At 35.4% G+C, this 26,805-nt stretch overlaps 2 protein-coding genes across 8 annotated transcripts in view; one reads left to right on the top strand and one right to left on the bottom strand.

Annotated features, from left to right (window-relative positions):
* Nucleotides 1-4,780, bottom strand: part of NME7 (NME/NM23 family member 7) — a 262,510-nt gene extending 257,730 nt beyond the window's left edge. For 2 of the 5 annotated variants that reach the window (XR_004817627.2, XM_049112342.1), the window contains exon 1: nucleotides 4,687-4,774. Coding sequence is in view for 2 of the 5 variants with exons in the window: in XM_049112342.1 (XP_048968299.1) it covers nucleotides 4,687-4,707 (21 nt within the window). In the remaining 3 variants the exon portion in view is untranslated. Of the gene's footprint in view, nucleotides 1-32; nucleotides 174-4,686 lie in introns of those variants that run through there. The other 3 variants (XR_004817624.2, XR_004817626.2, XM_035719366.2) reach the window with 3 other exon arrangements.
* BLZF1 (basic leucine zipper nuclear factor 1) lies at nucleotides 92-26,371 on the top strand. Of its 3 annotated transcripts, XM_025430435.3 has the most exons (8): nucleotides 92-232; nucleotides 1,467-1,542; nucleotides 10,745-11,184; nucleotides 12,701-12,900; nucleotides 14,840-14,968; nucleotides 17,572-17,791; nucleotides 22,384-22,575; nucleotides 23,802-26,371. In XM_025430435.3, exons 2-7 carry the CDS (start codon nucleotides 1,512-1,514, stop codon nucleotides 22,567-22,569), a joined length of 1,206 nt encoding a protein of 401 aa, XP_025286220.1. In that variant the 5' UTR covers nucleotides 92-232; nucleotides 1,467-1,511; the 3' UTR covers nucleotides 22,570-22,575; nucleotides 23,802-26,371. The 3 variants fall into 3 exon arrangements, with proteins under 3 accessions (XP_025286220.1, XP_048968298.1, XP_025286218.1); XM_049112341.1 differs by lacking the exons at nucleotides 92-232; nucleotides 1,467-1,542 and adding an exon at nucleotides 5,732-5,882; XM_025430433.2 differs by lacking the exons at nucleotides 92-232; nucleotides 1,467-1,542; nucleotides 23,802-26,371 and adding an exon at nucleotides 5,733-5,882 and having other exon boundaries at nucleotides 22,384-23,742.
* The last annotated feature ends 434 nt before the right edge of the window (nucleotides 26,372-26,805 follow it).

Here is a 26,805-nt window from a genome sequence, read left to right as displayed (position 1 = left end):
ACTCGAGTTTTAGGACACCGCAGCGTATTTACCTTTTTCTTTTGGAAAACGATTCCGGAAACGAACCCCTTGAGAACAGGATGTGATTAATAGTGAGCGAGCAGCTGGATGTCAGGCAGGCCTGGGCGGGTCAGCTTCGGAATGGAAAGGAGTGTGCGAAGTTAAGAGACGCGGAGCCCCACAGTCTGTAAAGAGAAGCCCGCTGGAATCAGAGGAGTGGGGAACCTGGGCGGTGAGTCCAGGAACTGGTCTGTGTTTGTGTGACCGAGGGGCGTGTTGGAAAGGGACGGCGGTGTGGGTGGGAGTCAGGTGCTCAGACGCTGTGGATTTAAGGTAAGGTTGCCTTGGTTCTGGGAAAGCTTATGCAGACAGGGACGGAACTTCGGAGTGGGCTCACCGGGGCTGCAGAGGTTGACAGGCTTGTCGTTTCCACGACGGTCACCCACTCCGCGCGCTCCCTTCCCCTCGGGTGGGGGGACCTGCCGGGAGCCCCTCGCGGTGTGGGTGCTGTGTGCTGCGCGGCGGCCCAGCGCGGTGGCAGGGCTACTTGCCCCTGCGAACGGGTCTCTGGAGACCTGTTTTCAGGGCAGTGGAGGAAGATTTGGGACTCTTAAGGGAGGTAGTTACGGAAGACTCTGTGCCGCGTTAAATCGAATACTGTTTGTCGTGAACCAGATGTCATCTAATGTACAGTTCATCATGTTCCCGTCACTGCTCTAGCGCCATGTTCCTGCTGGTGTTCTCCAGCGAACCTTAGGCTTTACTGTAAGGCCATACGGACGTTTCTGAAAACATAGGTTATGCCATTTTAATTTTTATTCCCAAGAAAATGCAAGTTATGAGTATTTTTGTCGTCTGTTTAAATTGATAAACGGAAGCTCCTCTCTGATGTATATAGTGAGCAAATTAGTATCAAACGTTAGTATCACTAATGTCCCCTGAGAAAGCAATTACTTTAATCCTTTTAAAATTACTATTGTCGGGCGCCTGGGTGGCTCAGGCGGTTAAGCGTCTGCCTTTAGCTCAGGTCATGATCCCAAGGGTCCTGGCATCTAGTCCCGAATCAGGCGCCTGGCTCAATCGGGGCGGGGGGGGGGGGGGTCTCCTTCTCCCCCTCTCCTGCTTTCTCTCTCTCTCTCTCTTAAAATCTTTTTTAAAATATCCCGTTGTCTTATCAGTGATACAAAAGCCCCTATGGTAACTTCACTGCAGTTTCTTAACTAAAATTCAGGACAGATACGTGGTAGAGTATCCTTGGTGAAAACCATGAAACAAATTTGAAAGTAAATTTTTTTTGTTACATAACAATATCAATATCATAACAGTATCACTTGTGAAATTGCATTTTGAAATGCATGGCTACTAAATGCAGAAACAAGTAGAATATTCTAACATCTAAGTTACAGGGACTTAGTGACTGTCTTTATATGATATGGTTTTAATTCTTTCACTTTATACATTTTTAGGTTTTTCGGTAGAAGTTTTGAGGTGCATTTTCATTGGTTAAAAAAATGACTACTCTTGAAAGTTTAGATACAAAAGGTAAGTGTTCTTCTTTTGATGAGAATTGTTTTTAAAACATACAATTTATGACCATAGGATGAAGGCATGTTTGAGCCAGGTTACTAAATCTCATAGAGCTCTTGGGAGCCATTTGTATTTCAGATTTCTTCATGCTTGTTTTGTAATGCAGTGTTTACATTTCAGTACTCAGAAATCCACCTGAATATTAACATACTTGGTTAGTATTCATTACAAATGTTAAACTACTGTTAAACATTTTAGTGTAAAAGCAAAGTTTTGCAGCTATGCTTTCTATACACTAGAAGATTAAGATTTCAATAAACAAGAAGATATATATTTTTAAAGATTTAAGTAGGTGGTCGAGCAACTAGGAAGTATAAAAGACCTCTCTTTTGCTAGGTTATTTTGCTTGGGCTGCTATAACAAACCACCACAAACTGAGTAGCTTAAACAACTGAAATGTATTGCCTCACAGTTCTAGAGGCTAGAAGTCCAAATCAAGGTGCTGGCAGGACCATGTTCCCTCTGAAAGCACTAGGGAAGGATCTGTTCCAGGCTTCTTTCCTAGTTTCTGTTGGTTTGCTGGGAGTTTTTGGTATTCCTTAGCTTAGAGATGCATCACCCTGGTCTCTGCCTTTATGTAGACATGGCATTCTCCCTGTGTTTGTGTCTCTGTGTCCAAATTCTTCTTTTCTTAAAAGGACATCATTCATATTGGTTTAGATACTCCTGTATCTTCTCATCTTAACTAACTGTATCTGTAATGACACTATTTCCAAATAAAGTCACATTCTGAGGTATGGAGGGTTACATATGAATATTTGCAGACAGGGACACAATTCAACCCATCACACTTGCTAAATACAGTAGTTAACTTGTTAGTCCTGCTTTGCTTGTCCTCTCTATAACATTTCATACTGTTGCTCATTCCCACTTTTTGAAATATTTTCTTTCCTTGATTTCCATGATACCACTCTTGTTTTCAGCCCTTCACTCTGCAATGCAGTAGCCACATGTGGCTATTTGACTTTAAATGAATATTTTTAAAACTTAAAAATTCAGTTCCTCAGGCACCCTAGCCACTTTCAAGTGCTCATTAGCCACATGTAGCTAGTAGCTATTGCATTTGAAAATGCAGATACAGAACATTTCCATCACTGCAGGAAGTTCTACTGGACACCAGTGCTCTAGCAACATTTTCTCTGTTTCTTTCTTCATCCTCTTCTTCCTCTGGTTTATCTTTTCAATATTAATATGTTTCAGCCCTCTTTCTCTTCTGCTCTCAGGGCATCAGTAATTATCTGTAAGAATAACTTCCAAATCGGTCTATAGCCCAGATTTCTTCCCTTGTGATTCAGGCCCTTCTCACCTACTGACCATGTTCACAGAGGTGTTAGTAACAGTGTTAGCATGTCCCAAGGGGAGGGCCTCCTGACTCAGGTTATTCTTGGGTGGGGTGAGTTCCAGAGATTGGGGCTGTCAGTGAGAGATGGGAAACTACTTTCCAGAAGCCAATTTGTAGCAAATAGACCTTCAACAATGAACTCCTTAAAAGGGACTGAAATCAGAGCACCTGGGTGGCTCAGTTGGTTAAACGTCTACCTTCAGCTCAGGTCATGATCCCAGGGCCCTAGGATCGAGCCCTGCATGGGGCTCCTGGCTCCTTGGGGAGTCTGCTTCTCTCTCTCCCTCTCTTTCCCCAGTGCTTGTGCCTGCTTGCTTTCTCTCTCTCTCTCTCTCAAATAAATAAATAAAATTTTTAAAAGGAGGTGAGGGGATTTAAATCTGTTTAGGAAGGAAGAAAGAGAAGATTGTGCTGTGTTAATAGCATTTCAGAGTTACCATAAAGCTTTTATAGTATTAAAGTAAGCAAAACAAAGAATGTCATGAAAATAATAAACTGGTGATTAATAAGAAATAGAGCAATTAAATGGTAACTAAGGTGAAAGTCATTAACATGGTCCTTGGCAAAAAGCAAAACCTAAATATATTATCATTAGTGATTAAAAGTTAGTTATTGCGAAGCCTCTGGGAATGCAAATTATTTTTTGTTCCCTGTTTGTAATGAGGATTAGAGTTATAAAGCACTTTCACATACATTATTTCATTTGATCTTAATTTTACAGTAAGATACATAATTCAGCTGCTAATCCTCTTCCTACTTAATATAATGTTAACTGTGGTTAGCGAACAAAAAAGTTCCTTCTATTGCATGACCTAAAAAAAGGTTCACTTATCATGGTTGACGTTTGCTAGTCTCCTGTACTTCCTATAACTGCCTTACAAGCAAAGCAGCATTGATTGTTAGCAACAGAACTTCCTCTCAGTGGACATCTGAGCAAAACTGTCATCATGAGAAGGAGGCACAGTTGCTGCTAGGGCTTCATGTGGATGGGAAACAGGGAGAGAGAAACAATTCAAAAATTAGAATTTGAATCCAAAACCTTCTTGAGAGCAAAATTAAAATTAAAGGTATTCACTAAAAAAAAAAAAAAAAAAAAATTAAAGGTATTCAAGTTAGACTGTTTAGTGAAAGTAAACCAAATAGGAAAGTCTGAGACTTTTAAATATTTAGAATTCCATAAAGCAGCCTAACTTTAACACTCATTCTGTGGAATAACATGTATTAGATGAAAAAGGAATCCACAAGTAGATAAATTTGGGAAATTCTGGATAAAAGGAGGGATTATACTATAGGACCTCTCAGAGCCATTAGCATACTGATACACTGTGAAGCTGCAGAGATGTAGTGCACAGCCTCACCCCCACGTATGTTACCAGGGAACTCTTTATTCATGGAGCCTGTGACAAAAAGAATGTTTAGATTCCATGTCAGTGAATGTGGGCCTAATTTTTAAGTCCACTGTCTATAACATTTTTCTAGTTTAATAGTAACTAAACCTTATTAAATGATATTGGTGACATTTAAAGGAATATTGATTTTAAATTACTGAGTGACAATCCCTAAATTGTTAACTGTTTGATAGCTGAATCTGCATATATTCTGAAAAGTTGGTCAGACCATAACTGAGTTAGGAATTAATGCTTTGGTGTGAAGGGGGAAAACTAAGCAGTTTTTAAATGAGTTAGTTTTGGGGTGTTAAAATGAAATCTTTTCAGTAGCATATTAATATTGACAAGCTTTAGTAAGCACTTACTCACCTTTTCTGTACCAAGCACCATTTTCTTAGGCTGACAATGCAAAGATTAGGAGCCACACCCTGTCTTGTGGAGCTCCCAATAATCAGGTCTGTGAGAAAAACAAATTATTTTAAACTACTCTCAATACTTGCATTATTCTGAAAGCACTGAGGGATGAAAGGAGAATAAGGTTAAATGATCTGCCCAAAGTCACACAATGTGTGGCAATAGAGACTTAAGGCACTTTGACCTAGAGTCTAGTGTTCTCTCTATTGCACCATCCTACAGACATAGAGAAGTTTTATGAAAAAAGGAGAAATATTTCTTTAATGACAGACTATAAAATCCTATTCTTTTTTGCCTCAGTATTCTACAGCAAGCATTGGCAAGTTATGGCACTCAGCCTCCTGAGAATATTTACAAATCAGTTTGATGATGGGGAACACTAACTTTGAATCCCACTTAAATCAAGAGTTATCCCAAATAAAAAAGAATTCTGTGCTTCTCATTATTAGACCTATGTTACAAAAACAAACAAACAAACCAAACTTTACTCAATTTCTTATAGTTTGAGTTTCATCTTTGAAAATGAGGGATTTTTTTTTATCTTCTTTATATAAGTACCTATATAATATCCTTAGCTTTGCTAAATTAGCAAAATGGTCCACAGAGCCACAGATATTTCTTATCTGGCCCTTTATGGAAAAAAACTTGCCAACTCCTTTTAGAGAATATTATTTGTACTTTCCCTCCACTTCAATTATCTTTGGGGAAGGCAATAAGTATGAGCCATAAACTTGAGATACATTTTCATTCTTTGATAACTGATCACAAGTAGAAGTAATATTGGCAAATAATTGAAGAATCGTTTTGTTTCCCTTCAAAGAGGGGGAAGAGCAGATAATGTTTTGCTTCACTTAAACATCATTCATAACTATGGAGCTGGTAACATGAATCATTCATTGCCTTCCCACCTGAGAGATGATAACTGCTCAGGAACGTGTCCTAGATTGTGCTTAGTACCTATGTAATAAAGACTTCTATGTGTGTCATAAGGAAAAATAGAATTATGAAAAGCAAGTTGCCAGGTGAGAAAATGGAAAGCCCTGACCCACTCGCCTCCTTGCCTGTGCACATTAGCTAGAAGCATAGTTATCACAAGAGTTGTTACAGCTGCCATGTCATGTTGTACAACTCCTGCACTCATAAATGTTTGAGTAAGTAAAACAGTTTAAATAAAGTTAAGAGTACATTGAGGCTGAACCAAGGTGATAGAATTTCTTCACTGGAATTTTTTTATGTGTTTCATTTGAAAGGAGATTTATTTTAAATACTCATTAATGTTACTTTGTCTTTTAAGTTTAGCAGTAACTATTATTTGATTTGTTCTTGAATCTCCATTACCTAAAATTGCAACTCAAAAATGTTAGGACTTGCCTAAAAATCGTATCATGGCATGGTTTAATCATGGCAGAGTGTTACACCTGCTTATTTCTTCAGCTTAAGTGGACCTGAATGGTATAATTCTAGTTTGTCTTTTTGTTGTTTTTAAAATTAATCTGTAGTTAATTCATGATTCAGCATAACTTCTTAAATGACAGAATGCCTTAGTGACAAATTTATTTTAGATAGAGGTAGACAAAACTTTTTAAAAGATTTTAAGAACATGGGAGCAGGCCTTTATTTTTGAAACAGTTCAGTGGAAGTTCTCCTCCTAAGTGCTAACGTCCTACAGCATATCTGAAATACCAAACTATTTCACTTTCTGAAGTAATTCCTTTGTTCTTCTTTTTGAAAGTGGAGTTCACCCAAAGGCCCAAGTTAACATTCAATATGGAAATGACAAAATATTTTATTCTAATGGAAAATGTTTTGTAAAATAGAACACATTATACATCAGCTATCTTTGCACCTCCTCTCGAACATAATTCAAGATTCCCAGTACACTGCTACATATTTAGGGAAAATTTCCCCCAAAAAATCTAAAGTGTAAAAACAGTTCTAAAGTCTAATGATATACTTTTGTAAGACTTGAGCATAAGAAAATAAAAGTTAGAATTATATTTGATGGCATAACTGAAGCTTGCTTTTTCCCCTTAATCAAGATCCAAAGTTTATTAGGGTTTTTAAAAGAATAATAACAAAAGCAGTAGAAACTAACATTTAGTGAGAGCTTACTGTGCCAAACACCATTCTAAACACTTTACATGTATTCTGATTCACTTTTTTAAGTATTGTGTTAAATCATTGATGTTGAGCATACAAAAAATAAAACTACGTAAGAGGGACCCCTGGGTGGCTCAGCGGTTTAGCACCTGACTTTGGCCCAAGGTGTGATCCTGGAGTCCTGGGATTGAGTCCCTCATTGGGTTCCCTGCATCGAGCCTGCTTCTTCCTCTGCCTATGTCTCTGTCTCTCGTGAATAAATAAAATCTTTAAAAAAAAACACATAAAACAAATAAGAACATAAGACAGATCTACTGACACATTAGAGAATGATTTCGTGAGGCAGTTTGACAATACAGATCTTCACCTGGCATATTAATTCCATTCTTGGGAATGTGTTCAAAAGAAGTTGACAAAAATCTGTAGGCATAAAAGCATTATTCACTAAAGCATTATTATAGTAAAAAGTTGGGAAAAGTCTAAATATCCAACAATGGAATAAGTAAATAATATTATATTAACTTGAAAAAATAATGTAGTCATGAAATGAAAAATATGAAGACTGCAGCAAAATAGAAAATAGACTGAGCTTCTCAAGTTAATTATGATTACAAACAAAAATAATGAAGTAATGTAAAGGAATGAAAAGTTTAGAGTGATTTAGGTAATTTTTTCTTCTTCATATCTTTTAATGTAATGTTAAAAACTAGAGAATACATGTGTGACTGTGTGAAGATAATCTGTTCTGCTCTGCAGTTTCTGTATCTATATAACAAAGTTTGTGAAAAAGAAAAAAAGTAAGCTCATTAAAAAATAGAAAGCTAATAAATAAACCTCAGAAAGGTTTTCTTGTTAGGTATTTCCCTTGCTAGAAAACATCTTTATAGGTAATTTTTTCATAGTTGTTTTGTTTTTTTAAAACATCATCCTGGGCAAGCTTACCATTTCCTGTGGTTCTTTGCTGGCAGATTCCGTTTCTAGGATGAGAATCAGGAATCAAGGTGACAGCAGTCTTTGCTTGATAGACTGTTACATAGATCCCTTTTTTTAATATGGCTTTGTATGTTGGAAGTTCTTAAGAAAGCTTTAGTTTTATTTAATAAGACATTATTGCTCTTACCAAATTGTTCTCCTGACTTCATGGGTTACAGTGAAACATGATTAATTAGTGATTAGATATTAATATTTAATTGATCAGGACATGGTACTGATATCTAATAGAAATTGAGGTGAAGGACATACTTTGGCTTTTTTTTCTTTATAAGTAGGAATTCTGTTTCTTGTCTTTGCCTTAGAAGGTATAAATATAAAAATATAATAGTAATGAATTCACTAAAGATTGGTCCATGATTGTTCTTATTAATATTTCTCTAAAAATAAAATTTTGGTAGAAATTTTACACCACATATTGCACTCTTATTATATATTACCCTGTAATACATGGCTTGCATGTTTTCTTTTTATATGTATGTCCTGTCCCCTAAATTAGGTAGTGCAGACTTCTATGTTCAGGAAATTACTATCTCATACAATGTCTGGTCAGTATTAGGTACCAAGCAGCATGGTTGCTGTCCATGACCGCTCAAAGATAATCATTATAATCATTGTTATAAGTGCTCGTACTTTGTCCCTCCCCTTGTTATCATTCATTTATTGTCTATTAGCTAAGCAGTACTGGGTGTAAGGCACATTGCTACAAATATGGTAGTAAACAAGAGACTCATAGTCCCTACCCTCATAGGACCTACATCTTAGAGGAGGGCACAGATACTTGTATAATTACATTGAGCGGGAAAATGTCAATTTACCATTCTGATAGATAGGGGAAAGGAGAAATGCAGTCTTGCAGCAGGTGCACACAAACAGGGCACCCAGCCTAATCTGGGAAGGTGAGAGAAAGGCTTTTCTTAGGAAAGAATTGAATTGAGATTACAAGGAGGAAAAGGAATTAATGGCAGGAAAGAGGGAGTTGGGAAGAACATTCTAAGCAGAGAAATGTCGGCAGAAGGAGTTTTTAAGACATTAAAAAAAAAAAAAACAAAACAACCAGACAGGAACATAGTGTCTGAAGTTGAACCAGCTGAAGTTGAGAGAGTCAGGAGATAGGCAGATGATGGGAGGGCCTTGCAGACCAGAGTAGGGATCTTGGTTTTTCTTCTGAGTGATAGGAAGCCACTCGGGTTTGATGTAGATGAGAGCCGCTTTTTATTTTAAAGTTCACTATAACCGTTATGTAAATTCTTTGGTCTTTTGTAGCTGACAAATGTGGTTTTAGCAGGGGCAATACCTTCAGATTGATGAGGCAATAATTCTGGTTTGTGGAAAGCCTCTCAGACTAATTAACAGCTTAGCTCTGGAGTCAGATAGGGACTTCAATCCCAGTTTGACACTGATGATTTGGACAAGCTATTTAACCTTTCAAAGCCTCTGCAGTTCTTAAAAAAATAGGTACAATTATGCTTACCTCATGTAAAGCTTAAATGATATAATGCATCAGAAGGACTTAAAAGAATCCTTGGCATATAGTAAATTGAATAAAAATTTGTAATTACTATGCTTACGCTTTGGCTTCCACTTTCTTAAGCGTAGGCTGGACTTGTAAAATGGAACAAAATCTAACATGTAGCTCAAAGGGATGTTACTGGAACTACTAATTCGAGAACTCTTATGTAGGTTAAGTATCATCTCAACTACCTCCATCTGTCTCTTCTACTTATTTACCAGGGCAAATCTTGAACCACTTTGTGCCTCATTTTCTTCATCTATAAAATAGAACTAATCATACATACTTGAAAAGCACATTGTAAGGATTAAATGAGTTATATGTAAGTATTTAGAATAGTGTTTGGCACATGGTAAGTCTTTTACAAGCGTTGGTTATTCATTACTTAACATTTTCTAATTTAGACACAAGGTATGATATATCTATATCTATGGATATAGATATCATTAAATTTGTTTCATGAAGGTTAAAACTAAGGCTCAGATAACTGTAGGATTTTGTCCGTGATTGCACAGTAATGATGGAAATGAGATTCAAAACCAAATCTGATTTATCCCAAAGTTAATGTCATTTCTATAATACCATGCTCCTTCCACTTGTTTAGGGCAGGATGCCCGCTCTTATGTGTTTATCAGAATTATTGGAAAGATGCGATTAAGTTTCAAACTATTTGAAATAGTAAGTGCCTTAGGCATTCAGAGAGTATCCTGGAACAGTTGGGAGGATCGAACGCAAAGAGTAGTGTTAAAGCTAACTTCTTAGGGGTAAGTTTGAATCACAAATCACAGTGAATGGCAAAAAACACCATTTAAGAGATAAGAAGTAGCAGAAATAAAAGCCTGATTAGGGCCTAGAGAAGAGAGTGTTATCTGGTTGGGTAGCTTGTGCGAAGCATTCTTTGCCAAGAGTTCATAAAACAGGTGAATAGATTTTGAGGTAGATGGCTTTAAAAATGCACTTACATTTAACTTACATTTATTTTTATATTTAACTAATGTTATGAAGTATCTCCAGCGTGCCAAGTGCTTGATCTTATTGCATCTTTCCTTACGGCAATCCCAGAGTGTTCTTACTATCTCCATTTCACAGAATATGAAATAGAGATTCAGGAGGGTTCAATTGTTTACCCTGGAGCATACTAGAAAGTTGAAGTTGGAACCAAATACCCTGATTCCAAATCTCTTACATTTTCTATCAAGAGCAAAACCATTTACCTAAGGAAAGTTCAAACCTATAACTCTTTTTTCATCTTTTACTGACACCTGATTGTTTTGAAAATTAATTTTTATTCTGAATTGTTTGTATTATTTTTAGTGCCAATAATCTTGAATGTAGGATAAAGCATGTCTTGGCATTTTCCTTGGTATTCCTTTTTAGCAAGTAGCTTATGTTTTCTTTTTCCTTTGATAGTCACCCTTACTCCAACCCCAGTCCGAGGAGCAGGAGATGGAATGGAAACTGAGGAGTCACCTAAATCTGTTGAAGTTACCTCTGGAGTCCAACCCATAAAGCATCACATCCTTCAGAATCCATGGAAGAAAGCAGTTGCAGGGGAAAGCCCAGGAGTTCTTCAGCTAGGAAAAATTCTCACTGAAAAAGCAGTGGAAGTCGAAGCTGTAAGAATATTAGTTCCTAAAGCTGCTATAACCCACAACATCCCCAACAAGAATGCAAAGGTTAAGTCTCTGGGACATCATAGAGGAGAATTCCTTGGCCAGTCAGAAGGAATCGTAGAACCCAGAAAGGAACTATCAGAGGTAAAGAATATATTGGAAAAGCTCAAGAACTCTGAAAGGAGGTTACTACAGGACAAAGAAGGTCTTTCAAACCAGCTCAGAGTACAGACAGAGGTAAGAATAAATAGCTTTAATGAGCACTCTCTTTACACCTGGCCCTTTTAAGCCTACGTGTTAGAAAACTATATTTCCTCTTGGAATGTCATTTATTTTGACTTGTCATTGCTCTAAAGATTTTCTCTTAAATTTCTCTTTCTCAGCACCTCTTATAGAACTAGTAATATATTGGGAACTTATACTTTAAATGTAGTTAAAGATGGAAGGATACTGGTGCTTTGATCAAGACCACTTATATGGTAGAAAGGAAGTCATGGTTATAAAATTCCAGACCAAAGATGGGCCAAATTACACTTTGAAATTCACTAGTTAACAATTCCTGTTTTAAGGATCCGTAAGTTCCAAGTATTTTTGTTTTATGCATATATAATATTTGGGATAAAGAGAATGGTGAGGTAAGGGTTAGTATCTTCATTGTAAATGGAAAATGATCTATAGTGTTTTGTTGTGTTTCTTTAATCTTTAGATGTTAGTAAACATTTCCTTATCCTCATCCTTTTTTTTGTTTCTCTATTAGACTCTTCATCTTTTTGCCAGATGTTAGCCTTTATAAGTGGCACTATATTTAGTGGTTCTTATCTAAATATATCTTTAATATTTTTTAAATAACTAATTTCTAATTATAAAAGTAGTACATATCTACTTGTAAATATTTTAGAAAATACAAAAAATGAAAATAGTACCAACTATAATTATACCATCTAGCTAAAATGCGTAATTATACATATTGAGTTCATTTTTGCCTTTTTTAGTTATTAACATTTTCCTATGTCACAGAATATTCTTTTTCAATATCATTTTTTAATACCAGCAGTGGTCTTTCATTGCTGTACCATATATCAGTACCTACTACTATTGAACATTTGTTTTAATTTTTCACTTTTTAGATAAAGAACATGCTTATAGATATCCTGAGTTGCTTCCTTTGCTTAAATTCTTAAAAAAGTATGGTGTAGGGAATGCATGAGTAGCTCAGTCAGTTAAGCATAGGACTCTTGATTTTGGCTCAGATCAAGATCGTAGGGCCGTGGTATCGAGCCCCACATTGGGCTCCACCCAGGGCATGAAACCTGCTTAAGATTCTCTTTCTCCCTCAAAAAAAACAAAAACAAACAAACAAAAAACTATGACACAAAGAAATTAATTTCTAAATCCTGATAAAGATTTAAAAAGCACTAAAAAAATTCTCTGTCATGTATTTTGGCAAAATTTTTTGGTTTAGTTTCTAATTTTTGCCTTCAATTGTTGACTGGAAGCAGTTCATAACTTTTGTGGTAATGGTACTCTTATTAGAAGAGATTCAGTTTATAATCACATAGAGTATAAATATAAATATTTAGAGATAGAAACAGATGGTTTATATAGATTATGAAACTTTAATATTGCTATTTGATATGCACTTTAAGGAATGGAGGTCCATATACATGGAACGTGGTTTCTCTTTTTTCATTTTGATACATTGAAGTCACTGACATTACTTTCAGCTGGTTGTAATGGTCATGTTTTCTTCTAGGTCAATCGTGAGTTAAAAAAGTTGCTAGTGGCTTCTGTTGGGGATGACCTTCAGTATCATTTTGAACGTCTATCTCGTGAGAAAAATCAGCTTATTTTAGAAAATGAAGCCTTAGGTCAAAACACAGCTCAACTTTCTGAACAGCTAGAACGTATGTCAATACAGTGTGATGTGTGGCGGAGTAAATTCCTCGCAAGCAGGTATTTTCTGTTTTAAATAGTGTTTCATTTCCTAGCTTTTGCTCTGTCGGATTTTTTACCGATAGCCCAAGAAAATAGACAGTAGTGTGAGAATTTCTGACTTAGATTGTCAAAGTACTTCATATATTTATAAGTATGTATGGACTGTCCTTCCTCTAGATAGTCATACAGTAGGCTCCCTAAATAGAAAAGTGATATCATAAGATTCTCCCACATTCCAGAATTCTAGATTATTCCTCTATAGTTGAAATTACTCCTCCTACAATGTTTAAGAAACAAAACTAAACTCAGACCTCTTATAAATAAAATAAATAAAATCACAAAAAAACAAAGTATTTTTCCCCATCTTCTATCTGGAAAACTCAAACATTATTTCTCTTCTGTGCTCTGTTCTCGTAGCTCTTTTAACTGTATTAAGTATACAAGAGAGCTTCCCAACCTTTTTCTGTCCACATACAAACAGAAAACAAAATTATTTGTATGGCATACTAGATGAGGCTACTCTCGATCAGAGTTGAAACCCCCAGGGCCCTCACCTAGGTCCATGGATACACTGGTAGTTAGGAAACTCTGTTATATACTGTGAATTTTGGTCTCTTTATCCCGCTCCTTCCAGCACTGACTGGGGGATAGGGTCTGGATGGTATCCATCTGTATATTTCCACTGTTTAGCCATATGCTTTACACATGGTTTAGTAACTGTTAATTTGAAATTCCATTATCTGGAGATTTCTTACATAACATTAGACGTTTCCAGGCTGTATTTCAAGAATCATTGATTGTGATGAATAAATTTGTAGGAAAATATTTCTTCATGTCTTAATGTCTATGATACTTTCCAGTAATTGACTACTCTCTTAAAGTCCTTAATTTGTTTTCTAATTGTGTTTGTATAGGATGGTATGTGGAGAAATGAATGTACTGTTTATTGGGTTAGAATGAAAGTTCATGCTCACTGAACATATTAAGAGGCAAATCATGCATGTGTCATACAGATTATTGCAATATTAACTTTCTTAACATCCTTATCAATGCTGATGGTAACATTCTAAGGGCAATAAAGCTTAAACTCAACTTTATTGATATTTTAACTGATTTAATCTTTGGTCAGTAACACTGTGGTCCTAGACTTTAGTTTTAAAATTTTCAGCTAAATAAGCATACTTTAAAATTTTACTTCAACTCTGTTAATAGAGAACTGGTTAAATAAATTTTGGTACATCCAATCAGAAGAAAACATGAAGCTGTTGTTTTTTTAAAAAGAGAGCTCTATATTTGCCTATATGAAAGAAAAGATAAATTATTAGATAAAAAAAAACAGCATAGAAAATTTTGTATTAAGTAATCCCTGTTTTGTAAATAAAATGGATATATTTTTTTTTTAACATATACTTTTATGTTGACATATGTATTTTTTTTTCCTAGAGAAATATATAAGAAACTGTATTGGTTACATTATTGTTTTTAAGAGAAGGATAGGAATGCTGGACAGGAGATAAGACTTAATTTCCCTTTTATATCAGCCTTTCTGTATTATTTAATTTTTTTTTTTAAGGACAAGAAGGTAACTGAGTGATAGGAAAGCAGTGCTTTTTGTTTTCCTCTAAAATTTCCTGTATTTAAAAACATTTAGTTAATGTTATTTTCTTCAAAATTTGGTCAATCTAGAGTAAGGTGGAGGTACATTCCAAAAATCACTCTGTAGGAAAGTTAAATAACTTTTCCTTTGTCGTTCTGTAAACAAATATTTTGAAATCCCTTTAATGAGTTCTAAGATCATAAACATTTTAAATGCTTTTTAGTGAAAATTTAAAAACTGAGAACTTGACTAGGTTCAGTTCTTCTTTGTAAGCTTTTGAAAATAAAAGTAGTATATTAACTTCTTTACAGTGTGTTATTGTCAGAGAATGTATATAAGTGACATTTTAATCTTTTCCAGGGTTATGGCAGATGAGTTAACCAATTCCAGAGCAGGTTTACAGCGTCAAAACCGTGATGCACAGAGTGCTATTCAAGATCTCCTGAGTGAACGGGAACAGTTTCGTCAGGAAATGATAGCTACCCAGAAGTATGGCACTCATTACATTCTGAACTCTTCTTTCTCTTGCAATTTTTGTTATTGTGATAATTGTTTACTGTCTCTACATTTAATAACTTATGAAACATACTTCAAGTAAGCATTTTAAAATAGATGCCCAGGGAGGGAAGAAGACTAAAGAAATAAGATCACACACTTCTTAGATTCTTAATTAGAAGAAAATTAATTATAGCCATAATAGAAGAAATCTCTGGATTTAAAAGTAGTTTTTGGTTATAGTTATAGCAGTTTTGTATAATTTCTTCCTCTTTTTCTTTTTTTAATTTAAATTCAAGTATCCAACATACAGAACATCATTAAGTTTTGCATAATTTTTGGTAGAAGCCAAAAAGTATACTTGTCTTTTTTTGGAAGGAGATCTTTCTAAGGACTATTCTACAGTATTAGAGTTTACTTTTATGTCCACAGGCTCCAGAACTATCAAAATAATGTTCTTTCCTAAAAATAGTTTGTACTGCTATACACAGATCTTCCTTGACTTTTAATGGGGTTGCATCCCGATAAACTCATTGTAAGTTGAAGATATAAGTCAAAAATTAATTTAATGCACCTAATCTACTGAACATCATGGCTTAGCCTAACCTACCTTAAACATGCTCAGAACACTTACATTAGCCTATGCTTGGGCAAAATCATCTAACACAAAGCCTGTTTTAAAAGAGAGTGTTGAATATCTCAGTAATTGAACACCGCACTGAAACTGAAAAACAGAATGGTTATACAGGTACAAAATTGTGAGTATATCAGTTGTTTACTCTCCTGATCATTTAGCTCACTAGGAGCTGTGGCTCACTCCCACTGCCCAGCAACATGAGAAGATACGGTACTGCAAATTGCTAGACCAGAAATAGGTGAAAATTCAAAATTCAACATATAGTTTTTATTTATTAAATGTTAACCACTTTCACACCATCGTTAGTCAAAATATCATTCATCGAACCATCTTAAGTCAAGGACTATAATTTATTACAAATCAAATCAGTAAGAGTCAAAGAAGAAATCACAGGGGAAATTATAAGAATGAAAAAATAATGTAGATGACCCTTGAACAACACAGAGGTTGGGGAGGCTTACCCCCCATGCAATCCATGTATAACTTGTGACTCCCCCTAAAATGTAACTACCTATAGCCTACTTCTGACCAGAAGCCTTACTAATAATACAAATAGTTAATTAACATATATTTTATATGTTCTATGTATTAAATGCTACATTCTTACAATAAAGTAGGCCTGAGAAAATACTTACTAAATCATAAGGAAAAAAAATCCTCAGGAAGAGAAAATACATCTACAGTACTTTTTTCCAGCCCTGATTTTTTATTCTGATTACCCCTATTCCTTGATCACATAATCTTTATATATATTTATCAAAAAAAAAAAATCAGCCTTTCAGTGGACCCACCAGTTCAAACCCATGTTGTTCAAGGGAAAACTGTATATTAAAATACCAGATTTCATGGGAGGCAACTAAAGAAGTGCTTAAAGGGAAATTTAATACTTTAAATACTCATAATAGAAAAGAAGAAAGGTCCTGTCCGTAATATAAGTTTCCTCTTTAAGAAATGCAAAGAGCAAATAAAGCAGAAGAAAGAAAACAAGAATGAAAGCAGAAATAAATGAAATAGCCAGATGCTGGTTCTTTGAAGAGATAAATTTAAGAAACCTCTAGTCAGTATAATGAGGGGGGAAAAAAGAAAGAAACACATTACCATTATTAGGAATGAGGAAGGGAATGTATTACTTAGATTCTGTAGACATAAAATGATAAGGGGACATTATGTACAATTCTGTGCCAGAATATTCAACAACTTATATGAAATGGACAAAGTTCTTAAAAGACACAAAACTACCAAAGAATGCTCAAGACAAATACCCTGAACAACCCTAACCTATTAAAGCATTTGAAACTTTAGTTAAAAACCTTCCAATAAAGGAAACTCCAGGCAGATTCACTGCAGAATAGTAGCAAGCAACTAAGGAAGAAATAAAGCCAAATTTACACAAACTTTTCTAGAAAACAGAAGAAGGGAACAGTTTCCAACTGACTTTTGGAGCAAGCATTATCTTGATACAAAACTAGACAGAGATATTACAAGAAAGCTACAGACTGATATTTCCAATGAATATAGATGCAAAAGTCCTAATCCAACAATATATAAAAAGATTTATACATCATGGCCAAGTACACTTTATCCTAGGACTTGTAAGTTAGTTTATCATTCAAAAATCCATTCATGTAGCTCATAAAAAAAGAAATACTCAATAGATACACAAATCAGATCAATAGTCCTATACCACTAGATGAGTATACTAGTATATTTTACCTGTACTAAAAACTGAGAACTAAAAAAAGTACTGTGTTGAATGACTTCCAGATAACTACCTGATAAATATATAAATGCTTTCTATAGTCTTATTTTACCAGAATTCCCAATTTATTGAACTCTGAGAAAAAGATTTGGGAGAAATATATTATGTGATTTCAGAAGAATGTTTCTCATTTATTTAGTATTCTTGATTTTCATATTTTATCCGCTTATTAATACTCAGTATTCCTGTGTCTTTATGCAGATTGTTGGAGGAGCTGCTAGTGTCCTTGCAATGGGGAAGAGAACAAACTTACTACCCTAGTACACAACCTCACACCACAGCAGAACTAGCGTTAACAAATCACAAGTTGGCAAAAGCAGTAAATGCTCATTTGCTGGGAAATGTTGGCACTAACAGTCAAAAAAAGATTCCATCAGTGGTTGAATTCTGCAGCACCCCAGCAGAAAAAATGGCTGAAACGGTAAAATATTTCTCTTTTGTGGACTGTGGAGTTTCTAAGACTGTCCTCTTACTGAAAGGTGGTATGTTTAATGCAAGGTGCTTGGCATTAGGAGTTAGGAATTATGGGATCTAAACCTGATTCTCATGCTAATGTGCTTGTGATCTTGGAGAAAATTATTTCCTTCTCTGTGCTTTAATTCCTGAAACATTATTACTCTGTCCTTAAGAAGAAAAATGTAGTTGCTTTGAAACAGCATGTCTTTTAGCTGTCATTGATAATCATTGATAATCTTGTACCTGAGTTCATTGTGATATGAAAACTAGTGTAGAATTTTTAATTCAGTAATCATGAGTAGATAGATAATAGATTGCTTCTGACATCACAAATTATTTGTTAATGCTCATATATAGATGTGGATGTGCCAAATCCTGCAGAATCAAATAGTGTACACCTATTGACACTGACAATCCTGGATTAATTCAGGGTTCATGCTAATGAGCTGTCAGATGCTGTGGTCTCATAGTCCTACTGGCACGGCCAAAATCACCTCTGTTATGTTTCATTGTGCGACTCCTGTGTCCCTGTCTTAGGCCTCATCATTAACCAGAACTGTTCCACTTGTAAAATCAGCCCAACACCTCTCTCCGTGACCTATGATCTCAACCTTTTTTCCAGCCCTGATTCTTTATTCTGATTACCCCTGTTCCTTGATCACATAATCTTTATTCCCTTGATCCCTACATTTTTTTTCTTCATCACATCAGCTCACTCTCCAGGCTTCTTTTCCCACCATAACTTGCCTGGATGTCATTTGTAAGTGTCTGTTTCCCTCATCATCCTTCTCTCAGGTATCCAGAAAACGTCAGTCCTTCAGCTACTTGCCTTCTTTGTTTCTGTACCTGTCAAACTATTACCTCACATTCAGCAGATGGCTTCAGTTCCTAGTTCACAAAAAAAAGAAGGAAGAGGCAGAAAATTTCCTTAAGGTCTCACTTGATATCTAGATGCCTACCTGTAGGGCAACCAGCCTTGTGTACATTTCTCTCACTGGAAGAGGTGTCCCTTCTCCCTCCTCCCCAAAGCATGGTTCCCCTCCAGGCTTGGTAGGCCTCCCCAAATTATCCCTTCTCTCTATCGGCTCTTTCTTCTTTGGCTTATAACACACCCACATGTCTTCCATCTAAAAAAGAAAAAACTTCCCTCTAGCCTAAGTTCTTTGATAAGGCCCTATCAACTTTATAGGCAAGAACAAGTATCTTGTACAAACTGTGCATACTTGTATGTACCTGTGTACCATCCATTCCTCAGTTCCTGCCATCACTTATCCCAGTAGTCTTCCAGTGCTGCTATTCTGAAAATCTGCTTGTAGAAAGGTCATGAATGCTTACTTTACTACCATATATTTTGTATATCAGCACTCCTTCCTTGATATTCCCTTGACTTCTGTGACCGTACTCTTTCTTGGCCCTCTTATATTCCCTCCCAGAACTCCTCTTCGTCACATTTTTTCTATTTTAAGTTGGTATTCCATACGAATCTGTTCCCCATGCTTTTCAAACTCCCTTAGTTTCTGCAACACTATCCACTGCCAGATCCTCACTACTTCTGTGACCATTCCTTTGCAGTATTTGGCAGGGGGTGAGCCATCCTCCTATGGGGCCCACTCTTGAGCCTTTCCTCTCATAACAGACTTCTGTATTTTCTAGGGAGGATCCTAGTCCCATAGTTTTATGCTTGAGACTTCTGAGACATTTTTCCTGGGTTCAAGAGAGATATCCAGTGTAACATCTCTATATGTGCATCTCACAGACAGCTGAAAATAGGACAATCTCTTTTCTCCTTGCTTTGACATCTGTATTTCTTGCTCCCCTTAAAAAGAAGACAACCTGCTTCTTGTCCTGTACTGCTTATCTTAGTGAACTATATCACTATATAGATGTCTTGAGGATTTCATAAAATAATGCATATGAAGCTCATCACAGATAGATTCCAGTATATGGTAATTTCTCAATAAATGGTAGATATCATTTTTATTATTATTTTCTTCATCCCCATAATCCTGTTGGTTTTACAGATCCTGTCAGTTCCTTCTAATTTATCTCCTCTTCCAAGTTCACACCTCTATCCTCCAGCCTTAATTATTGCAGTAGCCTCCTCACCAATACCCCTTGCTTTTTACCTGCCTCCAGACTATCCTCTACTGCCAGTTATTTTTAAAATACCAGACCAAAAAAAAAGGAAAAAGCCAATCCACTTGTGTTGGTATCCTATTCAAACAGATCCCAGTCTGCTTCATTATGGAATCTCAATCCTTCCATATTGTATAAAAGGCTTTTCAAAATCTTTATTCCATCTCCTCTTCTCAAGGCTATTAGCCAGGTGTCCCCAACCCCCTACTCTTCAAGTCCCAGCCGCATTAACCACTTTTCATTGCACAGACATGCCATTGTATCACAAGCCTCTGTACATACTTCCTTCTGCCCAGACCACCCTCCCAGCAACTCTGTACGTTTAAGAATCAGCCCTCCCTGAATCTCACTGGCAAATTTAGGTGGTCCTTTCCTCAGGCTTCCGCTGTATTTTGTGTATTTATCCCTTGTGGCTCTTTACCATGTTAAATTGCAGTTGTTTGATTCTCCCTCTCTCTGCCAAACTCTAAGCTCCTTAAGGGTGAAGGCTGTATCTTATGTCTCCTCAAGATCTGGCATAGTAATCCTGTACATATACTAGATGCTCAGCTATTCACATAATGAATCAGTACCCAAACTAAACTCATCATTTTTATCCTTTCTCTTCTCCTTGTTGGGAAACTGTCACTGCCTGTGCGATTGCTGCCAGTGGCATGTGTTATAACTGACTACCCCACCTTTCTGGAAACACTTGCATTGACTTACATAACTGCACACCCTCCTTGTTTTACTCTTCTCTCTGACCATTCTATTTTACTGTGCAATGGTGGGTATCCCCAGGGCTTTGTCTAGATCCTTTATTCACCATATTCTATTAGTTAACATAACTGACAGTCCTTCTTTCTTAGGGTCTCGTGAGGCTTTCAGCCCCATTGCTTCAAGGTCATCATTTCTTAGCTGGATTACTGCAGTAAACTCCCTTTCTTTGTTCTTCCCTTGTCTCTTTTAATGCCCACCCTTTCCCCTATCTTCCAACTGTGTGTAGCATGATTTCTCTGAAAGGTACCCTGCTTAAAATCCTTCCACATCACCTACAGAAATCTATCTGTACTGGGATCTCAGTCTCCTTCTACTGAAGTCATTTGGTATTTTGTTTCTCTCTCTCCAGAATAGAATAGAATAACATAGAGAGTATTTCCATACTTTTCTTATTTTCCCTTCCAAATTTATAAGCAACTTTAAGCCCTTCATCTTGCTTGTCCTCTAGCACCCAACCAAATTTTACAAAAATAGAAGGATCTCAAAAACTAAATGGAAAAAACAGCAACCTAGTTGAAAAACAGAGGTCCTAAAATAGAATGCTGGCTCTTAAATAGTGCCAGGCCATTCTTAAATTAGCTATAGCTCTTTGGGTATGGTGGTAACTTGGAAGAAACATGGCTGGACAATATGGGAGTGAAAGAAACAGGCATATCCAACCATAACTGAAAGCTCCTTACATAAGGCATAGGCTTACCTTAAAAAAGAGAGAGAGAGAAAGGGACACCTGGGTGGCTCACCAGTTGAGCCTCTGCCTTTGGCTCAGAGTATGATCCCAGGGTCCGGGGATCAGGTCCTACATCGGGCTCCCTGCATGGAGCCTGCTTCTCCCTCTGTCTGTGTCTCTTCTTTATCTCTCATGAATAAATAAATAAAATCTTTAAAAAAAAAAAAAAAAAGAGAGAGAGAAAGCTCTTTCCCCCACTGCTTTTTCCAACTGTAGTACCTACCTCGTTTGCATCATAACCCATCCTCCTCACATCATGATCGTCAAGAGAATATAAACATGAGAAACAGGAGCTTTAAACAAGCATGTTATATTTGTCCTTAATTAGAAATTCTTTTCAATCCAACAGTTCCCCCTGTTGTGGGTCTCAGTAAAGGAAATGGCAGGACAAGTCAGAGCAGAAAAATTAGGAGAACATGGTATCCATGAAACCCAAGAAACAAGAACACAGTTGTTAGCATAAAATATGGCATATACATTAGAAATAGAGAAATGAAAAGCCATTGATTTTACAAGAAAATTATTAAAATCTTTGAAATATGATTTCATTAGAAGAATGCAGAATCTTGATTCCAGGCAGTTGAATGAAAGATCATAGAAGGAAAGTGTTGGGTATTTTTTGGTTAAGGATAAAAATCAACATCACTTATGGTAGAATTGATATAACCATATTTTCTTCTGTGTTTTCATGCTTTTTCACCAATATCTATAAAAACATTAATTTCATTTTTGAAAAATAGGTAACCTAGGTAATGTAATAACTAGACATCATTGTTAAATTTAGAGCTTTTTGGAAAAAGGATAAGTTCTCTAACCAATCAAATTCATCATTCAGATGTTATTTTTTATGATCGTTACATATTAATGAAATGGGGCTTTAAAGGTAGTGATACATCACAAGGCATATATCTGACATTACTTCTTATTTTCCTTAGGTTCTACGCATTTTGGATCCAGTTACCTGTACAGAAAGCTCACCTGATAATCCATTTTCTGAGTCTTCACCAACTGCCTTACTTACGACAAAGAAAAATATTGGGCGATTTCATCCCTATACTAGATATGAAAATATAACTTTCAATTGCTGCAATCACTGCCAGGGAGAACTTATTGTCCTTTAACATTCAGTATGTTGGAGGCATGCTACAGGCACTTGCTTCTTACCCAAGAGTCATTATTATTTAGGAGCTGGAGTTCTTATAATGATAGAATGTCCCTTTCTATTTAAGTAATATATATCCCCAAAGATGTTTCATGTCCTGGACCATAGATTACCCTTTCTTAATAAATATCTCAGGGTAAGAAAAGAATGAAACTGTGTAGATATATTTAAAGCAGATGATACTTTCCAGGCTTACATGATGCTTTTCCTAAAGGACTCTGAAAGAAAAAGATCCTACCTTTATTTTAGGCCCTAAGTTATATCTTGCTATGTATTTAATATAAGCAAATTAAATATTGGTACTCTAATGCAGGGTGAGTCATATGCAACTATACCCATTCACTTACTATTGCCTATGGTTGTTGGGTGTTTTGTTTTGTTTTGTTTTTGTTTTTTTGACAACTACAGAATTGAATAGATCCAACAGGGCTTGTATGGCCTGTAAAACTTAAAATATCATATCTGGCGCTTTATAGGAAAATTTTTCTGGTGCCCACTCTAAAGGAATAATAGCTGGTAGGGGGATAGGTAGAGGGAGTGTCCATTTTTTTTGGACTACAAAGGCGGTTTATGGAAATACTATGGGTGAAAGGACTTATATTTTAAAACTAAATGCTATATGTTAAGGAAATTAAAAGCATTTTATAGCTACATTAGCAAGTCTTTCAGCAAAACTTATTCTCATGTTGGTTTTGTGTGGGGAATTCCATAGTTTGAATGGATGCAACATGACATATATAAGAGAAATAGATTTTACTGAGCTCATTTTGACAAATGCAATACAATAGGAATATCTGATTTGATATAAAATATAATGGAAATAGTAGGATCTTTCTAGAACATTGTACAAATTCAAGATGCAATCCATTAATAATTTATATTAATATATATTATTGTATATTTATGACAGACCATCATGAAACACCCCTTTATAGACCTTTAAAAATATCCATAATATGTTTATACCAAATTACACTATATTAGGTGCAGAATTGCTTATCAAAAGAGAAATCTTCTGAAGACAAATCTGGTAAAATAATATTTTAATGTCAACTTAGTGATTTTTTTTGTCTGATTCATCTGAGTTATACTTTGAAATGGCAATAAATTTCTCTACATTCTTTATTTTGAATATTGATTTAATGTGCTTTTCAAGTCCATCTAATTTACTATTTATAATTGATTCCTCAGCCTCTCCTTTAGGTTTACTTAGAAGAAAACAGAGGAAAAGCTTCATGACATTGGATTTGGCAATGATTTCTTGGATATGGCACCAGGAGCACAGACAACAAAATTAAAAATAGATAAACTGAACTTCATCAAAATTAAAAACATTTGTACATCAAAAGATACTACAGAATGAAAAGGCAACCTACGGAATGGGAGTAAATATTTGCAAATCATGGCTTATAAGGGTCCAGGGTCCAGAATAAATTTCTACAACTCAGCAACCAAGAATCAAACAACCTAATTTAAAAAATGGGGAAAGAACAAGAAGATACATTTCTCTAAAAAAAGTTACACAAAATGCCAATAAACATATCAAAAGATTCTCCACATCACTAATTATTAAGGAAATACAAATTGATATTTGCCCATTCAATGGCTATTATCAAAGATAGAATATAGTGTTGACAAAGATGTAGAGAAATTGGAATGCTGTGCATTACTGGTGGGAATTAAAAATGGTGTGACCACTGTTGAAGACAGTATGGTAGTTCCTCAAAATATTAAACATGCAATTACCATATGATGCAGCAATTCCACTTCTAGGCAGATACCCAAAAAATTGAAAGCAAAGACCCAAATAGATATTTGTATACCAGGGTTCACAGCAGCAGCATTCACAATAGCCAAAAGGTGGAAGTAACACAGGTATCCTTTGATGGATGAATGGATAAACTAAATGTGTATACATGCAATGGAATACTAGCCTTAAAGAGGAATGAAAATCTGATAAATGCTACAGCATAAATGAACCTTTAAACATTACACTACGTTAAATAAGTCAGAAACAAAAGGACAAATGGTGTAGATATGTGAAATAATTCATAGTGACAAAACAAATAACAGTTATAGTGGGCCATGGGAAGGCAAGATGAGGAGTTTTTAGTAGATACAGATTTCCCATTGGGATGATGAAAAATTCTGAAGATGGAAAGTGGTGGTGATTGTAAGTATGAATACTTAATGCCAGTTAATTATGCATTTAAAAGTGGCCAAAATGTTTTGTTATGTATATTTTATCAGAAAAACAAATTATATGTACATTCATAACCACAAACTAATGGCACACCTCTGCAATGGTTGATTTATGATTGTCAATAATAAATAGCTAAACAAAAGAAAAAAAGAAGATCTCAAATCAACAACCTAACATTACACTGTAAGGAACTAGAAAAAGAGGAAACTAAGGCCAAAGCTAGCAAAAGGGAGGAAATCAGAGTAGAGGTAATAAAATAGAGAACAGAAAAACACTATCAAGGAAATCAAAAATTGGTTCTTTGAAAAAATACACAAAATTGACAAATCTACAGCCAGACTAAGAAAAAAGGAAGATGCAAATAACTAAAATCAGAAATAAAATGGAGAAATTATTATCAACATCAAATAAAAGAAAAAGGAATAATTGGGGGCACCTGAGTGGCTCAGTGGTTGAACATCTGCCTTTGCCTCAGGTAGAGTCCCACATCAGGCTCCCAGGCAGGAGCCTGCTTCTCCCTCTGCCTATGTCTCTGCTTCTACGTGTCTCATGAATAAATTATCTTAAAAGAAAAAAGGAATGATTGTACTTCAACAAATTAAATAAACTAGATGAAATGGACAAATCTTTAGAAATACACAGCAAAACTAAAGGATTACACACCATGGCCAAGTGGTATTTATCTCAGGAATGCAAGGGTAGTTCAACATAAGAAAACCAAGGCAATACACACACTAGAACAAAAGAGAAAAACCACGTGATCATTTCACTTGATCCAGAAAGAGCATTTGTTAAAATCAAACACCCTTTTATGATAAAAAACACTCAGAAAAATAGGGATCAAAGAATAGGAATAAGTAGAATAGAGGAATAAGAATAGCATTTCCTCAACTTCATTAAGGGCAATTCTGTGAAACCTACAACTAACATCATAATAGTGAAAGACTAAAAGCTATTGTCCTAAGATCAAGAACAAGATAAGAAGACCCACTATCACCACTACTATTCTACATTATACTGGAAGTCTTAGCCAAAGTAATCAAGAAAGAAAGAAAAGGAATCCAAGTTGGAAAGGAAGAAGTAAAAATATCTCAATCCACAAGTAATATTCTATATGGAGAAAATTCCAAGGAATCTACCAAAAAAAAAAAAAAAAAAACCAAAACCAAAAAAACAACAAAAAACCTAGTGCTGATAAATTCAGCAAAGATGAATACACAAGATTAATTTGTGTTTGATTTTGAATATACAACCCTTAAGCAATTAAGAAAACAATCCCACTTGTAGTAGAATCCAAAAGAATAAAATATCTGTGAATAAATTTAACTGTAGTGAAAGACTTGTACAGTGAAAACTGCAAAATTCTGTGGCACTAAATGAAAAGAAATCCCGTGTTATGGATTGGAAGACAATTTTATTAAAATGGCAGTACTGCCCAAAACAACCTATAGATTCACTGCAATCTCTATCAAAATTACAATAGCCTTTTTGTGATAATGTTGTGGAATATTTAAATGTCAAATTGGTTTTCATCATTAAAGATAACTAAAAAATGCAAGACTAGTTATAATGAAATGTTAAATTATCTGGTGTATGCTGAAAGTGCTATTAGAAATTGAGACAGGATTGAATTCTCTGTTTTCTCATTTAGGGTCAAGTGGTTAAGGTGCAAATAATCAGTTGATAAGAATCTTGTCTTTTAAAGCTTTAGCAGAAGCTTCTACAGTTTCCATCACACTTGTAATGTTTACCTTTGTCTTCCACTCCTTAAATGCTCTTGAATATCAAGAGTACTGTTCCTCCATACATCAGGTTCCTATATAGTCTCAAATATTTCACAATATCTACCAAGGTATGTAAAATTTATAATATCCCTAAAAGAAAGGATTTTGCAATTATACAGATAAGAGTCTGTGAAAAACTTCTGTACTTTAGTTTCCTCATCTGTAAAAGATTAATAGGGTTGTTATAAGGATTATACCAAATTATTTT

This window comes from Canis lupus, chromosome 7 (genome assembly GCF_003254725.2).
Source record: "Canis lupus dingo isolate Sandy chromosome 7, ASM325472v2, whole genome shotgun sequence".
In the NCBI taxonomy this organism is placed as follows: domain Eukaryota; kingdom Metazoa; phylum Chordata; class Mammalia; order Carnivora; family Canidae; genus Canis; species Canis lupus.
The sequence above is the reverse complement of the archived record's forward strand: the minus strand, read 5'-3'. Positions and strand labels throughout refer to the sequence as shown.

Coding starts and splice junctions, on each gene's coding strand:
- BLZF1 (XM_049112341.1), top strand. CDS start 5,849: ATGTTGTACAACTCCTGCACTCATAAATGTTTGA. Junction 11,185..12,700: donor AGCTCAGAGTACAGACAGAG/GTAAGAATAAAT, acceptor GTTTTCTTCTAG/GTCAATCGTGAGTTAAAAAA. Junction 14,969..17,571: donor GAAATGATAGCTACCCAGAA/GTATGGCACTCA, acceptor GTCTTTATGCAG/ATTGTTGGAGGAGCTGCTAG.